We start from the raw sequence: 17555 nt of genomic DNA on the forward strand, positions 1-17555 counted from the left end.
AGGTAGAAGTCTCAAATTTAGACCATATGTTTCTTATAAGATAAATAGGAAAGCTAAAATGAAAACAAACTTTATCTCGATAAGTTTGTTTGGCGCAGCATAGCCGAATCCGGCTTTTGTGCAGCTAAATCGCGAGGTGGTGAATTCATGTAGGTGGACGATTATGTGAAACCGGGAAGCAATGAGTTGCTTGGGAAAAGCAACTAACCATCGCGGGCGAGTTTGAAGACGGTTTCCAGCCCTTTATTTTGGGCTTAAAATGCTAATGACGAGGATGTATAGCAATGCTGCCGTTGGTAGCAGGAACAAGTGTAGAGACGCGAAGCGATGTTTCTGTGCAGGTAATAGACGATTTGGAATCGCGAAGCGTTGAGTTCGTGTAGGCGAGCCAGCTGGTGGCCGCAGACAGCTAGTTCAAAGCATAAGTATGGCGTTGATAAACAGTAAAAGAAAATCAAGGAAATACGTTGTTGATGAATAAATGCTTTTTTTAATGAAAATTTGTTGTATATTATATGAATTTAATTTACCTACGAACTTTTGCGACCAATTGATAATTCTCAATCAATAAACTCTTCAATGATTGATAAAATTGTAATATTTTTATTTAATTTTCAATAATTGATTTCAATAACTTTATAAGAGCCATGAAGGCTCAAGGGATAGAGCGAAGGTCTCCCAACTAGATGACCCATGTTCGAATCCCATCATTTAGCTCACACGACCACAGTGTTGACGTATAATATCCTCAGTGATAAATGGATCATGGGTAAGAGTCCCCTTGCCGTCAGGCTAACTATGGGAGGATTTCGTGGTTTTCCTCTCCATGTAAAGCAAATGCATGCTAGTTCCATCAAAAAACCTCCATGAAGGCAAAATTTTTCCTAATACTTGATTCAGGAGTTTCCTTGTTTTCTGGATTGGATTCAAAATTACAAGGCTATGGAGTTCAACATTAGCAGATCGTAAATCCAAACATTGGGTCGGCTGCTCAACGACTGTTATAAAATGAAATAATATTGAATATTGTCGCTAGAGTTAAGAGTTAAAGAAGAAGCCTCATTAATTAAAGTGAAATTTATAAGCTGCAAAACATTGAATTATAACTTACTTTTAATACAGAAAAATAATTGTGATTTTCCAACAATAAAAAAATATTAATAGATTACTTATCAGAATTAATTAAGAAATATATATATTCCTTTTCCATCAAATAAATATAAACTTGATTCCCCCTCCCCCAGCAGTTCTGCAATTATTGCAATCTTTTCAGCATAAGATAATTTATTTCTTTTTTAGTTGACGAAGAAAAGATGTTAACGGATTAACGATGAACGATCGCTAATGAGCTGATGTTATCTTTTGTTTATGGAGGTCATTATAAAAGAAAAAAAAAGAAAAGAAAACAAGATCTTGGAATAGATTTATATGCAAGAGAATATGAATTATTTTTTACTTATTGCTACAGGTGGCAAGCGGAGCACACCAATTTATTCAAAATTGTCATCTGATTTAAATTCCTTAAAGTTAAAAAGAAGAAAGATATAAAATTTATTAATCTTCTACAGGTATTAAGCATGTTTATTATTATAATTTATTTTCTTTAGATTTGAAACTTAGAGAACTATGAGTTTGTTTAATTTAATTTGACCCCCCCCTTCAAAAATTGGGCCCCTGCGATGCCTATGATTCAGAGAAAAATATTTCCTTACGCATGTCCATGATAATTCCTATAAAAGTGTTTCTTCTTAAATAGCAATAATATAATAAATACTCAAACGTGCTTAAACTGAAACTCAAGTATGCCTGTGATTATTCTAGGAATTTAAAAAAAAAAGTTTACATTGAATAGCTTAAAAAATGCTAAGAGGTATAGACATCATTAAATTCAATAATGAGACAAATTCAGAATATTAAACGTTAAAAGATTAAATGTAGAAGTTTGAGAAATAAACGACTAAGCATTTCCATTTTAGTTAATTGGATTCCAACATTAAATAAATCAAACGATAATTTCTGACACACTTATGACAGGAAAGAAAGCTCACGTCAATCAAGAAGAAAAAAGAAAAAAATTGTTTGCGTTCGCAGTTGACATGGTGGAGTACAATTATTTATTCTAGAGCAGGGTTAAGGGTAGAAGTTAGTCACGTTTTTCGAAACATTTATTTATTTATTATTTTTTTCATTTATTATTATTTTTTTTTATTCATTCATTCTCTTGGAACTTATCTGAGCTATCCTATTTCATAAGATTGGTTCGAATTATGATATTTGCGTACGAAATATTTTCTTTATCTCGAAGCCTGAAAAAGTGCTAATTTCAGTATTTTATTTTTTTCGTAAAAACTATCATAATGTGTATACGATTATCATAAGAGTAATTTCTATTACTATCCGATCAATTTCGAAAATTAATTTATTTAATTAAATTATATTTAATTAAATTATTTTCAATTTTTATTAAAACATAACAAAAAATTCTTTTAACGTAAACAAAAAATTATATATTTGAAACATTACTCTGATTTTTAAAAATCAGTTATCAATAATGTTGTTCAGTTTATAATTCAAAAACATTATTGTATGAACTGTGGATACAACTATGGATAATATACATAGATTTTAAAAGCACAAACCATTTTCGTGTTTTAAAATAGATTTTTTACATAATAATAGAATTTATTGTAAACCAATTCTTTTCCATGCCTAATTGTTCTTGTCTTACTTATAAAAACAAAATTATCATAGTCATATTTAAACTTATAGTCAACTATCATCGCATACATATTTAATAGTAGTTATTCTTACGTTTTTGAACTACTTTTTAGTGTAATATGTTAGAATATATTATTCTACTTTTTAGAACATATTTAAAAACGTTGAAACGTTGTGACTTAAAACGTTGTATAAAAGCGACTTTACTTTTTTTTAAAATTTCAGTTTCTCAGGATCTATATAATGGATTTCCTTATTTAAAAAAAAAATCTGTTTTTTACTCTTCACCGCCTTTTAATAAAAAATAAATACTTAATAAAAAATAAACAATTTTTATTTTTAATTTTAATTTTCTTTTGCTAAATATATTTAATTAACGTGTACGAAATGTTTTGATTCGAGCAGTTAGTTCTAGAGTTATGATGAAATTACAGAAATATATTTGGTATTTACTCATTTCGCCGATGTAAATAGATACAGCTAGTATTTTATTTATTTATCTATGCTTTCATTTTTTATTTAATCAAATAAAAATTAGGATTAAATATTTTTTGAAAATAGTTGAAACTACTGTTTTTTCATTAGCGATTTTATCGCCTGCTCCAAGGAAATGGATAAGGAATAAATTATTTATAATTGTCGTGCTTGCAAACCTCGATCAGCTTTGTGGGCAAAGTGGCTCGGCCTTGACCACTAAGTTCTGCCTTGTCCCAAAAGCATCATTTAGCGATTTATTGGGATTAACGTGAATGATCCCAATAAATCGCAACGTGTTGCTTTTATAAGAATTTATATTATGTTTTGACTAGACTTTTTGTTTCTGCTTTTTTATCCGCAATAAATGTTTCATGATGCGTAATGTCCCCGTACTCCCACTGTGCAGACTTTTAAGTACGAAAAGTTAATAATTGTCACGAAGAAACTTTACATTTTTACATAAATAACATGAAGACGACAAAACTAAAGAAATTAAAAACAACCAAATAGAAATTTATTATTCTTTTGTCAAAAAAGGAAATAAAAACGTCTTTAGAAATCACAACTGTCAATAGGTGCTATATTAAAAATATAAAGTCATAAAAAGTCTAGCAAATATCCCGAGGGAAAATGAATTACTTTAATTCCGGTTTCGATTGATTAATGTGATCGCTTTTTATTTTTTGTTTTGTTCTGTTTTATAGAGCAAAGTAAAAGTGAGAAGGAAATAACCTAAACTGGAGGTCAGCGGCTTTTATTTTTCTTTATTTTTAAATTAAATTTTGGACCATTTTTTGAAAAATGTTTTGAAGATTTTAAATAATACAAAACTAAAAATCACTCTCCCAGATCCGTGGTTGCTCATGGGATAAAGCGTTTCGCCTTTCAAACAGGTGAACCGGGTTCGAATCCCTGACGATACGAATTCCGCACCCGGCTCGCAGCGACAGCGACCACAGTGCTGACGTAAAACATCCTCAGTGATAGAAGGATCATGAGTTAGAGTCAGCTTGCCGCCAAGCTAACCGTTTTAGGCTCTCGTGGTCTTCCTCTCCAAGTAACGCAAATGCGGGTCAGTTGTATCAAAAAGTCCTCCACGAAGACAAAATTTCTCCCAATATTTGATCCAGGACCTCTCTTGTCTTCTGGATTGGGTTCAAAAGCAAAGGCTACGGAGTTGAACATTACTTGTCGTAAACCCAAAAATGAGTCGACAGTTCGACGACGGTTTTTATATTAAAAAAATAAAATTACATTCCCAAATAGATTCGTTTTCAACCTCTTTGCTATTTCAATAAATAAACCAAATTAAAAAATTTGTAGTCCCAATTTATTTTTCATAACATATGGCGTTAACTTTTTTAAAAAATAAGAGAGATAAAGGGTAACTGCTTCAATATAAATAGTGTTTTTTTTTTCTTTTTTCTTTTTCTTTTTCTTTTTTTTTTAAGTTTCATGTGTTACAATTGAACGTTTACAAATGCACCAAACACAATATTAATTAAAAAATCAATGTAACAGTGATAACATTGTAATATTCATGTAACATTGTGAAGCTTGTACTATGCATAGTTATTGTAAACAAAATAATTGTTTTTAAAATATTTTTTATTTACAGAAACGTTATTTTTTGCTGCCATGCATGTGGTCTAGCATTTTTTAAAAATATTAATCTATATTTTTTAAAGTTTATATCGTCATTCTTGGTTACCTAGGTCACTTTTCAATTTAAGATATGAGCCAACCTATAACAATATCATGCGTTTGTAAATCGTGGCGTTTATGTAAGAATTTGAAATGCAATGCAACTACTGAACCCGCTGAAATGCAACTACGGAGTTGAAATTTGACATGCTGTAAGAGTCATTTTTAAATGAATTTGTCTGAATTTATTTTCTTCAAAATTCTAAATTTTTTTCGAAAGTTTTTACAATTTTTGGTGCTCTTTTCGGAAACTTTTTCGTTACCTCGTTTTAAAAATTGAATATTTATCCATTGATGTATAGAAATTTATTTTTCTCTCCCTGGATCTTCATTATATAAGCACCCGCTTGAATTGATGACAATAAAAAAGGTAAAAACGAGAGATTACATGTTGCGAGACATCGAATCATAAAATCAATTCAATTTACTTAGTCAATATTGATACATAGGAGGTAAATAAACACATTGAAACATTAAATCATTAAGTCAAATTGGAAAAGCTCACAACGCAGCTGAAATCAAATTTGTTTTTATGAAATAGAAATAAGACGTAAATAAAATCTTAATAATTAAAATAAAAATGAAAATATAAATGTGTGTTTGAACACATTTATATTTTCACACATTTATATTCTCATTTTTATTTTAATTATTAAGGTTTTATTATTTCTATGTTGCGAGACATCTTAACATTAGTAGTGAAATTAGTGAAAAAAAAAAAAAAAAAAACTCGATATAAGATCAATAAAGACGCTTTCCTACTTGAATTGCTAAAATTCTCTTGAACAAGCAAAATTACTACTCATTTATTTCTCTTTATTAAATTGCACAATCTGTACTCCTTAGATTAATTTTTTTTTAAGTATCGGTGATTATTTTTCAAATTCAAGTAATCAGGTATTTATTTTTCAATTTCATTGCGATTCACGTATTGACAAATGCTCTTACATAAAACTAAAATAATTATATATTTTGTTCTTTGTTATTTTCAGAAAACATTGAATAAAAAAAATAAATAAAGAAGATGAATGAAAAACAATTATGGAGATTGGTACATCTATAATTGTCAAAAAAGTAAGTAAAGTATGCTTATTAAGGCTCTCAAATTGATATTTGAAAAAGAAAAAAAAAAACGAGTTCAAGAGAATAAATCATTTTTAGTTTAATTATAATCAATTTAGCTTCCTGAGTCTCAAAATTTATGAATTGAAAATTTATCTTAACTAAAATTAGATTAACAAAAAAATGCAAATCATCATATCATATATTGCGACTTTTGAATTTTATTTTTTTGTATCGCTTACATTTTGCTTTAATTTTAATTTAATTGTGGAGACATGCGTGGTGTATATAGTAATAATCTCTTTACGGGTCTTAGATTTTAAAAACAACATCATGTTCCATTTTTTTCTTATTGAAACTATTGTTTCGAATGTTCACAAGCACACCTTTCGAATCAAATTGACTGTTTTTTAAACTAATTTAATTGCAGAAAATTTTGCAAAAATGTTTAATATTCAATGGATAAATGTATAAAAAATTAAAAAAAGCAAACGATAAAAAATATTCCTTGAAATTTAAAAAGTATGATCGAAAAATAACTACAAGTAAAGTTTTTTTCTTAAAGAAATAAGTAAAAATAATTGCTAAAAATTTTTTATCTAAAAAATATTAAAATTATTTCTTAAATCAAATGAGCAAAAAACATTCAAACGCGGAAGAATATTTCTCGTTTTTTTTCTTCTTTTTCATTTCATTAGCACAGTATCGCCCTCTGCTTTTATTTTCGAATTCATGCCACTCCCGCAGTTGGAAGAGGGAATGCTGGGAATATTTCGGCGCTGACTGCGAAGTGCGAGTGTGTTTGTCTCGTTGTGTGTTTTAATCCGTAGATTTAATTAGATTATTTATTTATTTTTCCAGTTTTAGTAATTAATATAAAATCGTAGAAATTCTGATGAGTTATGGCGTATCAAGGACCGGCATATGGATTAAGTAGAGACTGCATGCTTAAGGTATATTTTAAAGTAAAAAAATTGTGCTTCGCAGCATGTATTAACAGGTGGTTGTCGGCTAGCTTATTTTATAACATTTACACTTATTTGAGATCTCATCACGTTTTACCTAGTATTTAGCAATTTTAAATGCAACTCATTGCATTAGGTTTTTTATGTTGAAATATATATTTATTCACAAGACAGTTTGTTTTGTAAAAAACTTTTACTCTTTTATCTTTAGTTTTTAAAATGTTTTGATTGCGAAATAAACCTTAATATACGATAGTTAAAATTTTTTTAATATTTGTTATTTTACCAATCCAGTATTTTATGTTTACTTATTTTTGTTTTAGGTCTTTCTAACTTGTGATTAGTGTTTTAAACTTAAAATTAATTAGTTAACATTTAAAATAAAAATTTTAAGTATTAATAAGAAGTGTAAGATTATGGTAAAAGTTTAGCGTATAAGATAATACGATTATGAATAAAAGTAGTATTTCAAGTAGTTTTTTTTAAATTTTTGATCTTTTGTTTTTTTAAAAATATTTAGTATTTATTAAATAGTTGGGAAGATAAGTTGTGTGAAAATATTAATCAGTTTCTATATTTTTGAATCAAATTAAACGTGCATTTTATTATTCTTTTGAATAAGTTTTTAGCAGTTAATCAGGTTTAAATTAAATTGAATGTTTTAATTATCTGTTGTTTCAATGTATGTTTACAAATTGAAAAATGTTATAAAATGTGAGGTCCCTGTTTTAGAATAGACTAATAGTAATTATTCCAATCAGTCTTAAAACTATGCTGATTTTTTAGAATTTGATAATGTAGTTGCAATTAATATTAATCTGCTTCTTGTTTACCAATACAAGTAGTTCCTTGTTGCTATGTTTTAAATGGCATTATTTCTTTTATTATTACTAGATTGCAGTTTTCCCTTTTTGAAGTAATCAATATTACTACAAAAAGTTTCTGAAAACTTTTTCTTATATTGCTTAATTAAATAAGTACCATTATTTATTATTAAATGATTATAATAATTAATGGTATTATTTACCTTTTATTTAATTATTTATTATAATCATTATTTGTGTAAATTTAATATTCTTTAATGACTTATTTTATAGATTAATTGTATCCTATTTTAGTAATGCAGTTCTTAAAATAATCAGTTTGAGTAAACAAATATTTGGATTTTTGATCTAATATCTTTTTAATTCTTATTAGTAGTTCATCTAGAAAATTACTTTTGAACACAAAAGCTAAGACGTTCAGTGTGTTTTCATTTCAAAATTATTATTCTGGAAACAACACTATAAATTATTTGATAAAGAAGTCATGAATTCTATTTCAGATAAATATTGGTATGAGGGAATATTAATTAATAGATAATTATTTTTTTAATGAACAGCACCTACAATTAAAATTTCCCAAGCATTAATTTTAAACTGTTATGAGTTGCTCAGTGCTTTATTAATAGAATTCTACTAGAAAAATTGTTAAAACTTTTTTTTAAATGTATAAAGTAACTCAAGAATTAAAATTAGTATATTTTATTATTTTTTTATAGCAAATTTCGCTTTTAGTATTGAGTATAGTTAAGTGCGGCGAGCTCTCTGCTTATCGCTTATAGCTCTGTGTTTAATTTCGCTTTTATTTACTTAAGTAGAACAAATTTTACTGGTAGGTAATTGTTTAGTTTGCTGTTTGTCCTTTATAAAAAATAGTCTGGTACATGTACACTGCATAAAAAAAAATTTCCTGTTTTTTTTTTTTTTTTTTTCTAATAAGCCCACAGGTTCTTAATTTGCTTATTAACATAATGCAGCATTAAATAAAATGAAACATGCAATGAAAACATTGTAAATAAATTCTGCATATTCTTTGTTAGAATTGCTTCTTTTAATAATATAAAAAATGTAATTTGAATATATTCCAAAAATGCAAGTAAAATCATAATGCATTACATACAAATTAGTTTACACTGATAACAGAAAAAATTCTAATTATAAAATCAAAAAGTAAAGTGTAGAATTTAGACAAGAACTTTGTTTCCATTTTTGTTTTTCATTGTAGCAAGCATTAAGTATCTTAAAAGATTAATTAAAAAAGGTGTCTCTAACTTTTTATTTCATTTAATCAATAATTACATTAAATAATTTGCTTATTAGCATAATGCAGCATTAAATAAAACAAAATATGCAATGAAAACGTAAATAAATTCTGCATATTCTTTGTCAGAATTGCTTCTTTTAATAATACAAAATATGTAATTTGAAAATGTTACAAAAATGCAAGTAAAATCACAATACATGACATAAAAATTAGTTTACTCTGATAACAGAAAAAGTTCTAATTATAAATCAAAAAGAAACGTATAGAACTTAGACAAGAACTTTGTTTCCATTTTTGTTTTTTATTGTAACAAGAATAATGTATCTTAAAAGATTAATTAAAAAAGGTTTCTCTAGCTTTTTATTTCATTTATTCAATAATTTCATTTCAAATAAAGGATATAACCATTTACATTAAATAATTTTAAAAAATAATCCGAAAATGAATTTGGTTAGGTTGTATTTTATTTTAAGCATTTTTAGAATATTTTGCTCACATTAATTTATTTTTTATGGATATTTTTGTTGGAAAGTTATATCTATATATTTAAAAATTATATATTATGTTTATTTAAAGAAATACAGATTCCAATTAGTATTTAAACATAAACTTAGAAACTTTTTTTTGAAAAAATTTAATATATTTTTCATTTGATTCTGTTCCAAATAAAGCTATTTATGTAAATAGAAAATACTGAATGTAATTTTTAGAAAGATTATTTAAAGAAAAGAAAATGAGGCTGCATTAAAAAAAAAAAAATGTTTAGTGTAAACCAGTCAAACCTAGTTTTTGTCTATTTGGTGGCATATCATAAATCTATACCTATACAGAAAGTGAATTTGATTCAAATTAAGCATCTTTATCTTTGTTAACATAAGTAAATATTTTTTCATTTTCAACATTAACATTACTGCAAAATTCTTTTTGCAGTATTGTTAACTGATTATTATTTATTTTATATGTTCGTTAATTGACTGTAGTTACTTATTTTAGGCTCAAGCAAAATTTGACTTAAATCAAGCTCTCATTGCATTAGATTGGATAAAGGATGTAACCAAATTAAATTTGGATCCACCAAATGATGAAGGATTTGTAAAAAATCAATTAGATTTTGCCAATGTATTAAAAGACGGTACAGCATTGTGCACGTAAGAAAGTTCTATTTGTATCCTAAAAGCAAAAATTTCATAATCTAACTATCATTCTTATTTTTCCTCAAGTTAGCTTTTATATGTAAAATCTAGAAAAGTTCCTGGATACAATTTTGGCATACCTTCCAGACTATGGAACAAATTCTTTGGAATGATATTCTCAGAATTTCAATGACTGAACTTATTCTTACATATATTAATTAACTCTATCTGTATTTTAGTCTGCAAATTTGTATTTAAATATACAAATTTAACTGTATACAAATTTGAAGTGTTGATAGTATGAGAATATTCTTGATATTTTTCTTAATTTAATGATTTTTAATGCTATGTGGATGATATAAGAATAATTTAAACCTTATGACAACCCTATTTTTAAAATATATTTTTATAATTTTTTTTTTTGCCATAAATATGTTTAAATTTTTCTGCATCCATTTATGGTTTTGGTCACCAAAAATTTCTTTATACTACGTAACATTCATTATTTGACCTTTTCCGCATTTGGTGCAGATGTTTGCCTGGTCATTGGGAGAGGTTTCATGGTCTTTCCTAAAAGTTCTTTTTAACGCAAAATTGTTGGAAAAATTCTGTGCCTTTTTGTGGTCGTAAATAGAGGTGGTCTTTCCTGGGGGTTTCATTATATATATCTGAGATGTCGAATATGAGATGCTAATAAAATATTTTTTAGATATTATGTTGTAGTTATATTTTTTTCTGTGTAAAAATATCATTTTGTTTCCAATGTCTCAGAATCTGGTTTGATAAGCTTAATAATTTTACTTTTTATTATTTTTAATTTTTATTAATATAATAAAATTTATATTCAATTGTTAAACTAAACTCGGTGACACGACAGCCCATAGAGGGCTAACTGTGCCCATCTCAGTTTTCCTGACCTTATGCTGTGTGGTGCAGGAGCAGATGTTCTACTACCAATAATATTAATAATTATTTTTAACTTTTCAGATTGATCAATAAGCTTTGCCCTGGAGCAGTTAGCAAAATAAACACAATGAAAACTCCTTTTAAGGAAGTAAGTGTCATGTTCTTTTTTTTTTATCCTTATATATGATTGTTTTATCTATATATATATATAGTTCAGGGAGAGGAATGAGTCAAATTTCTTACCTTTTTTACGCAGTTGCCACATTTAGTCACCTTTTTTAAGATTTGTCACTTTTCTGTTATAAATTTCTTTTGCAAGTTGTCACTTGTCAGCTTTAAGATGCTAGCAATCACTTTTCTTAATTTCTCCTGATTTTCCTATGAAGATTAATTGAGGACCTGCTAATGGTGAGTGCTCGCTCGGTTCTTCAGGTTTTGCTGTTTGTTAATTAAGTACTTTGAAGCAACAAAGGTTAACAAGCAATGTTTGCTGAACATGTGATATTGGTAGAAATGAGTATTTGCATTGTTTATTTGACTGTTTAAATTAGTTCTAGTTAACCATTATTATCAGGAAAATATTTTAATATGCTACCTTTTAGTTTTTAAGTTTGTCTCTTTAATAACTATGAAAGTACAATTCACTTTCATAGCCGCATCAGCGAAACTGCTTACAGAATTCACAAAGCTTAGTCAACAACCTACTATACTATGTTATGAAACTTCCTGTGTGTCAACTCTTAAAAACTTCTGTTATAAAGCAAATTAAAGATTTCTCTATTTTTAGTTGTGAAGGAAGTTTTTTCACCGGTAAATCTTTTTTTATTTCAGTCAGTTGTAGTTAATAGAGTTGTCCAGGAAAAGATTGCTAAATTTTTTATCTTAAGCTCAGTGTGTATTATAATCAGTGTATAAAAATAAACCACATTACAATATTTACTCTAACTAAGAGGTGGACAGATTTATTTTTGCCTATTTTATGTGTTTATTAAATAACTAAAGAAAAAGAACTACCACTTGTTTTCAAAACTGTGAATCTAATATATAGGTAGACTGTTGAATTGAAAATAAATAATTCTCATTTATTTTCAGAGAGAAAATTTGGAGATGTTCCTAAAAGGTTGTGAGTCATATGGTTTAAAAAGACACGATTTATTTCAAGTAAATGATTTATATGAGAAAAAAAATTTATATACTGTGAGTATCTTTAATTTTGTAATTTAAGTTAAACTGAATGAAAGATATTAATTTTACTCATTGCATTATGTGTTTTCATTACAGGTTGTGAATTGCCTTTTTGCTTTAGGAGGATTAGTATGTTGAGCTTTTTTATTAAGTTTATATATCTATCTATATATATATTTATATATACAGTAGAACCTCAATTTAACAATGCTGGTGAGACTAGAGAAAAACATCATAAATAACAGCATCTCTATATTGGGAAGGTGAAAATTCCCCTAAAAAGTAAAATTTAAATGCATACAAATGTAATTATATTTTGTTCAGTACACAGGGGTCTGTCCAGGCCGAATTTACTACCATTTAGCGGTACCTTCACAAATTCAATTTTAGGAAAAACGGTAGTTTCACAAATTACTTTTTCTTAAAATTTTATTTTTGTATCCCTTAAGAAACGATAAATCCATATTTTTGTGTTGATTTTTCAATATAATTTTTAATTTTTCACAAATTATGTCTAAATTTTCACAAAATAGGTACCTCTCTGAAAAACCTAGACAGACCCTTGGTACATAAATATAATCTGAAACTAAAATGTCTTCTTCCTAATCCCCAAAATTAGCAGGGCTAAACAATGTCCATGAAATTCGTGACGCGGAGGAAGTTGGCCACCAAAAATGGGTTTTCTAGAATGTCCCTCTTGTCCAGTCCAGGATATGTTGGGGAGAAGCCTGCATGTTGTGGCGCCTGGGCCAGTTTGGGAAAATTTTAACACTACCCTCGAAAGAAAGAGACTTAAGGTGGCCGCTGGTAAGCGCCATCTGATCCTTGCGGTTGCACTGAATGTTGAGTGCACCTCCTGGACGGTTGCTCTGGTACCGGTGATGTTTGGGGGGTAGGAGCCAGGAAACATTCTCTTCTTTTTTCTTAATGAAGAAGAAAATTTTTTCATTTTAATCGAAAAAGAACCTGACATTTTTACTTGGTTACCCTTTTTTTGTCTTAAAGTACAAATTGAATTTTCAATAATTCTGCAGTATCTATTTCTTTTTATTTTTCAATTCCTCCACCATAACTGCTGCTTCATTAAATATTGGTGGCGGATGTGAAGATTGTCTTCTTCACTACTAGACCCCATAATTTCAGCTATTGAAAATGCCTCTGATTCACAAGTCGTAAGGTTGTTATGACACAGCAAATTTTTTTTAAAGTCGATGTTTGGCTCAGCATTCTGTTCTGAATAATTTTAGAATTTTCCTGGATCAGATTTGACCTGTCCTGAAATCATTAAGGAATCTTCCGTGTCTGTTTGACATTGCATAAAAATTATCAACTAAAAGTCCAATTTAAGATGACTCAGAATGTCGTTACTTCAGGGAATTCATATTAGAGGATGCTCTAAATATTATGATTTTTATACATTGTTGTTGTTGAAAATTTATGGGGACCAAGGGGAAAAAATGCTCAAAGTGGGAAGTCGTTGTACACAGATAGATGGCTTTAAATTAAAGTTCTACTGTATATGAACAATCTAAAAATTTGTCTAATTTTGTGTTAAAGAAACATTTTTTTCTTCATTTTTATTTTAACTTGTATACACATTATGTCTAAATTTAAACTGTTTTCTTTTAAATTTTTTATTTATATGTAATCAGGTTGTGCTGTGTATTGTTTTTAAAAAAGTGCTTATTTTTTATTTCCATTTTTCAAAATTCCTTAAAGGTGCTTTTTTTGTTGGATGTTTTTAAAAAGTTCTTAAATTTTCCATCTTCCATAATAAGATTTTTTTTTTACTATGTCTATTTTTGTCACATAGCATGGTTTTCACATTGTTCCATTCAATGTTTTTACAATTCATTCGCCATAATCTCTCAGTGTGCTGTCTGTCCGTAGGCTATGAAAGCGGCAGTCATTTTACATGTTTGATGAAATCATTTTTTATGTTGCGGGTTCGCATGTTCATACACTGTGCTGATTTTGTTTGGCAGGAATCTCGCACTCTGCAGCTCTGCTGCATTTTGTGAGAGATTCGCAATTTCAGGTTTGGTATTTGGTCAGGTTTGGCATTGCCAAAATTTTTTCTTTGATAGGAAAGAATATTTTATTTCTCTTGTTAATTTCACTACTGGTGAAGCGCCATTATCTTCCTCACTGACAAAACACTGATGCTCTCGTTCAGTTCAATTTATATATCTGTACCATAATCCTTGAACATAACTTGGGGATTATTCACTAATTATGTATTTTCATGTGGATCCAAAGCAATCTACAATCACCGAACTTCATCATCTCAAAACTTCTTTCTCTCTTTTATTCATTTAATTTAATAAATATAAGAATTGAGATTTTAAATCGTAGGATTTTCTACTTAAGTGATCATCCACTAATTGCTTAAAATCTTTCTATTGTACATTATTTTTTTACTTATTACTTTTGACTACTTTTACTGTTGTATTATTGCGTTTAAAATTTTCAATGCTCTTGAATTATTTAATGAAGAAAAAAAAAAAAAACAATAATATTTGAAGGAAAGATTTAAAAAAGATTATGAAGTGAGGGACCTTCCCCTATTTTAACATTTAACAAATGCTGTAAAAAATATCATTGCAAAATAAGTTTAATTCAACAAGTAAAACAATTGAACTAAAATTTAATAATATCAGATTTGTTAAATATGAATGTAGGGATGGACCATATAATAATTTATTTTTGACTTTTTTAAGAAACACCAAATCAAGTTACAAATTTTAATAATTGAATAGGGACCATTCTCTAATTTATTAATGTTTTCTTAGTTTGTTAATTCTTTACATACCTTTATAAATTCAGTGTGATCAATAATAATCTTGTTCATGTTTTTGTTGATTATACTTTTATAAATAATATAATTTGATGGAATTTTCATTTGATTTTTTAAATTAATATACCAGTGAATTTTATTCTCAATTTTCTTGCAGGCTAAGAAAAAACAGTATGATGGACCAACAATAGGAGTTAAAGTTGCTGATGAAAACAAAAGAGCATTTTCAAAAGAGAAATTAGAATTAGGGAAGACAATAATAGGATTGCAATCTGGTACCAATCAAGGAGCTTCACAGAGAGGCATGACTCCATATGGTGCTCCAAGGCAGATTTTACCTGATGGTAAATGAGTGGAAGAAACTTTTACGAGCATTTTGTAAATTAACATCGCATTGCATTATTCTATAGTCCCCATTTACATTTTTGTTCTGTTCACTGTGTCATTTTGAGAATATTCACTCGCTTTTTTATGTATTTTGTTGCAACCTGAAGTTATTACTCATATATTTTAATTCCATGACATGTGGCATGCAAGAATTCATTTTGAATGAATTTACTATGTGATTGAATTTGATGTTTAGTTCCTGTAAGCTCTAAAAGCTTAATTGTGCCTTTCGACTGATTTTTAAATATGTCTCAAGTTTTATTCTCGCACATTTTAAACATGTCAGAAACGTGGATATATTTTTTATTTTGATACACAATTTGTATAAATTTTGTGATGTTGCCATTTTATGTGATCTGCTTTTTTGAATGATTAAAAGATATTTTCAAGATTGTGATATTATAGCATTTATATATAAAGCAATTGAGAATCAAAAATGTTTTTCGAGCTTATTAGTATATCGATAGCTTTAATTTTTTTTAGTGTTAACTAAAAAAAAAAAGAAATCTTGAAATAAAATTTTGAATTGGTGAAAAAGAGTAAATTTTTCTTATCAACCTTCGTACTGACTTACTTCTATGTGTAAAAATAATATTAGTACATTATGAATGTTGCCAAATATTTTTGATTAATAAATTTCTTGTGAATTGCTTAGTAGCTTTTTTAGCATTCAAAAAAATTCATGCCCACTGAACACTGTTGTAATAATTTAAAGATCTTTGTTTTAAAGTAAATTTTCTGATTCCTTAATGAATGAAAACATACATTCATTTACATACACAAGGTCGACACATGATTAGAGATGTGAGGAGAAAATATTTCCCAAAGAATATTTTAGAGGAACAAGAACATTCTCGAGTCTGAAATTAAAAGAAAATTTTAAACATCTTTCTTGTGGATAAAAAAAAGAACCTGAACCATAATTGTATATGAATTACAGTTCTTTTATTATTCTCAACAGATTGCAAATAATCTTTAAGTGTACTTACCATATAATAGATAATTGAAGTGTGAATATAATATTTTTTATTAACTGAACAAATGGTTTTGATTCCAATTATATTTTTGCTCTGAAAGAAAAACTTTTAAAATTAAAAGCTTTCAGTGTTATTTTTATTTTACAAAAAAATTGGGAAGATATAAAAGTTTTCAAATAAAATTATTTTGATACAGACTTATTTTTGTTCTTCAATCAGATTACATTACATTAAAAATAGGAAGTTGAACTACGGAATACGTTCAACTAATGAATCTAATATTAAGAAACACTGAAAATTAGCAACAAATTTCTCATTAATTGTACAATTAAGACAAGCATATACCTGCATTTATGCTGAATAACATATTGAGTACACATATTTTCGAGGAAATTCTCAAGGAGGGGGTAATTAAACAAAAATAATAGAACTGAGTTTTTTTTTTTTGCCCAGAGTTGTAAAGTTGTAAGCAAAAGAGCATGATTCTTGGTAAGGAATATTCGGCCACTGTTTGGTATTTGGCCTTTTTTGCCGAATATATGGTTGACCAAATGTTTGGAAAAATATTCTGCAAAGTATTTCAACAGTTATTTTTTGAGAATTTGAAAATATTTAATAAAGAATCTAAAATAGTGTTTTTTTTACTAGGCAGTTTTTTACATATATTTGGTAAATTCTAGAACTTGCAAATTTAAGTTCTGGAAGACAAACTGAAAAGCAATGCTTGGAGAATTGAAACTAGGTTACTTTTTACTCAATCATGAGTTTTGTACTTGTGAATTTTTTTTAAAAATTATATTCAGGCAAAGCAATTTCGGGGTTTTTTCAATATTTTTTCTTTTTAAAAAAATATTACTAAGTGTTAATTTTTCTGTCTTGTTTACAGTATTTTACACAAATGAATCCATGTTATCTTCACACTGAACAATGCACTAACTAAGCTATCTCACTTATTCAGTCAGATTCCACCAAAAAAAAGTTATTTTGCCATAGTATTATCGCTACCTAACTAATGCTAAAACAAGTTTTGTCTACCATGGTAACTGAGATCAATTATTTTTTTATCTACGACAACCAAGATTCTGGAAATAATAACACATTTCTTTGAGTCAAATTAATACTTTATATATTTTACTAAACATATTTAAATTAGTGTCTA

The 17555-nt window shown here is 27.6% G+C and overlaps 1 protein-coding gene across 1 annotated transcript; it reads left to right on the top strand.

Moving 5' to 3' along the window:
- Window positions 1-6660: 6660 nt before the first annotated feature.
- LOC107453807 (myophilin) lies at window positions 6661-16070 on the top strand. The gene is made up of 6 exons (XM_016070765.3): window positions 6661-6914; window positions 10005-10159; window positions 11132-11198; window positions 12143-12247; window positions 12332-12364; window positions 15190-16070. The coding sequence occupies exons 1-6, from the start codon at window positions 6864-6866 to the stop codon at window positions 15382-15384; spliced, it is 606 nt and encodes a 201-aa protein (XP_015926251.1). The 5' UTR covers window positions 6661-6863; the 3' UTR covers window positions 15385-16070.
- The last annotated feature ends 1485 nt before the right edge of the window (window positions 16071-17555 follow it).

This window comes from Parasteatoda tepidariorum, chromosome 7 (assembly GCF_982258835.1).
Source record: "Parasteatoda tepidariorum strain Cologne lab strain chromosome 7, Ptep-v5.0, whole genome shotgun sequence".
NCBI lineage: Eukaryota > Metazoa > Arthropoda > Arachnida > Araneae > Theridiidae > Parasteatoda > Parasteatoda tepidariorum.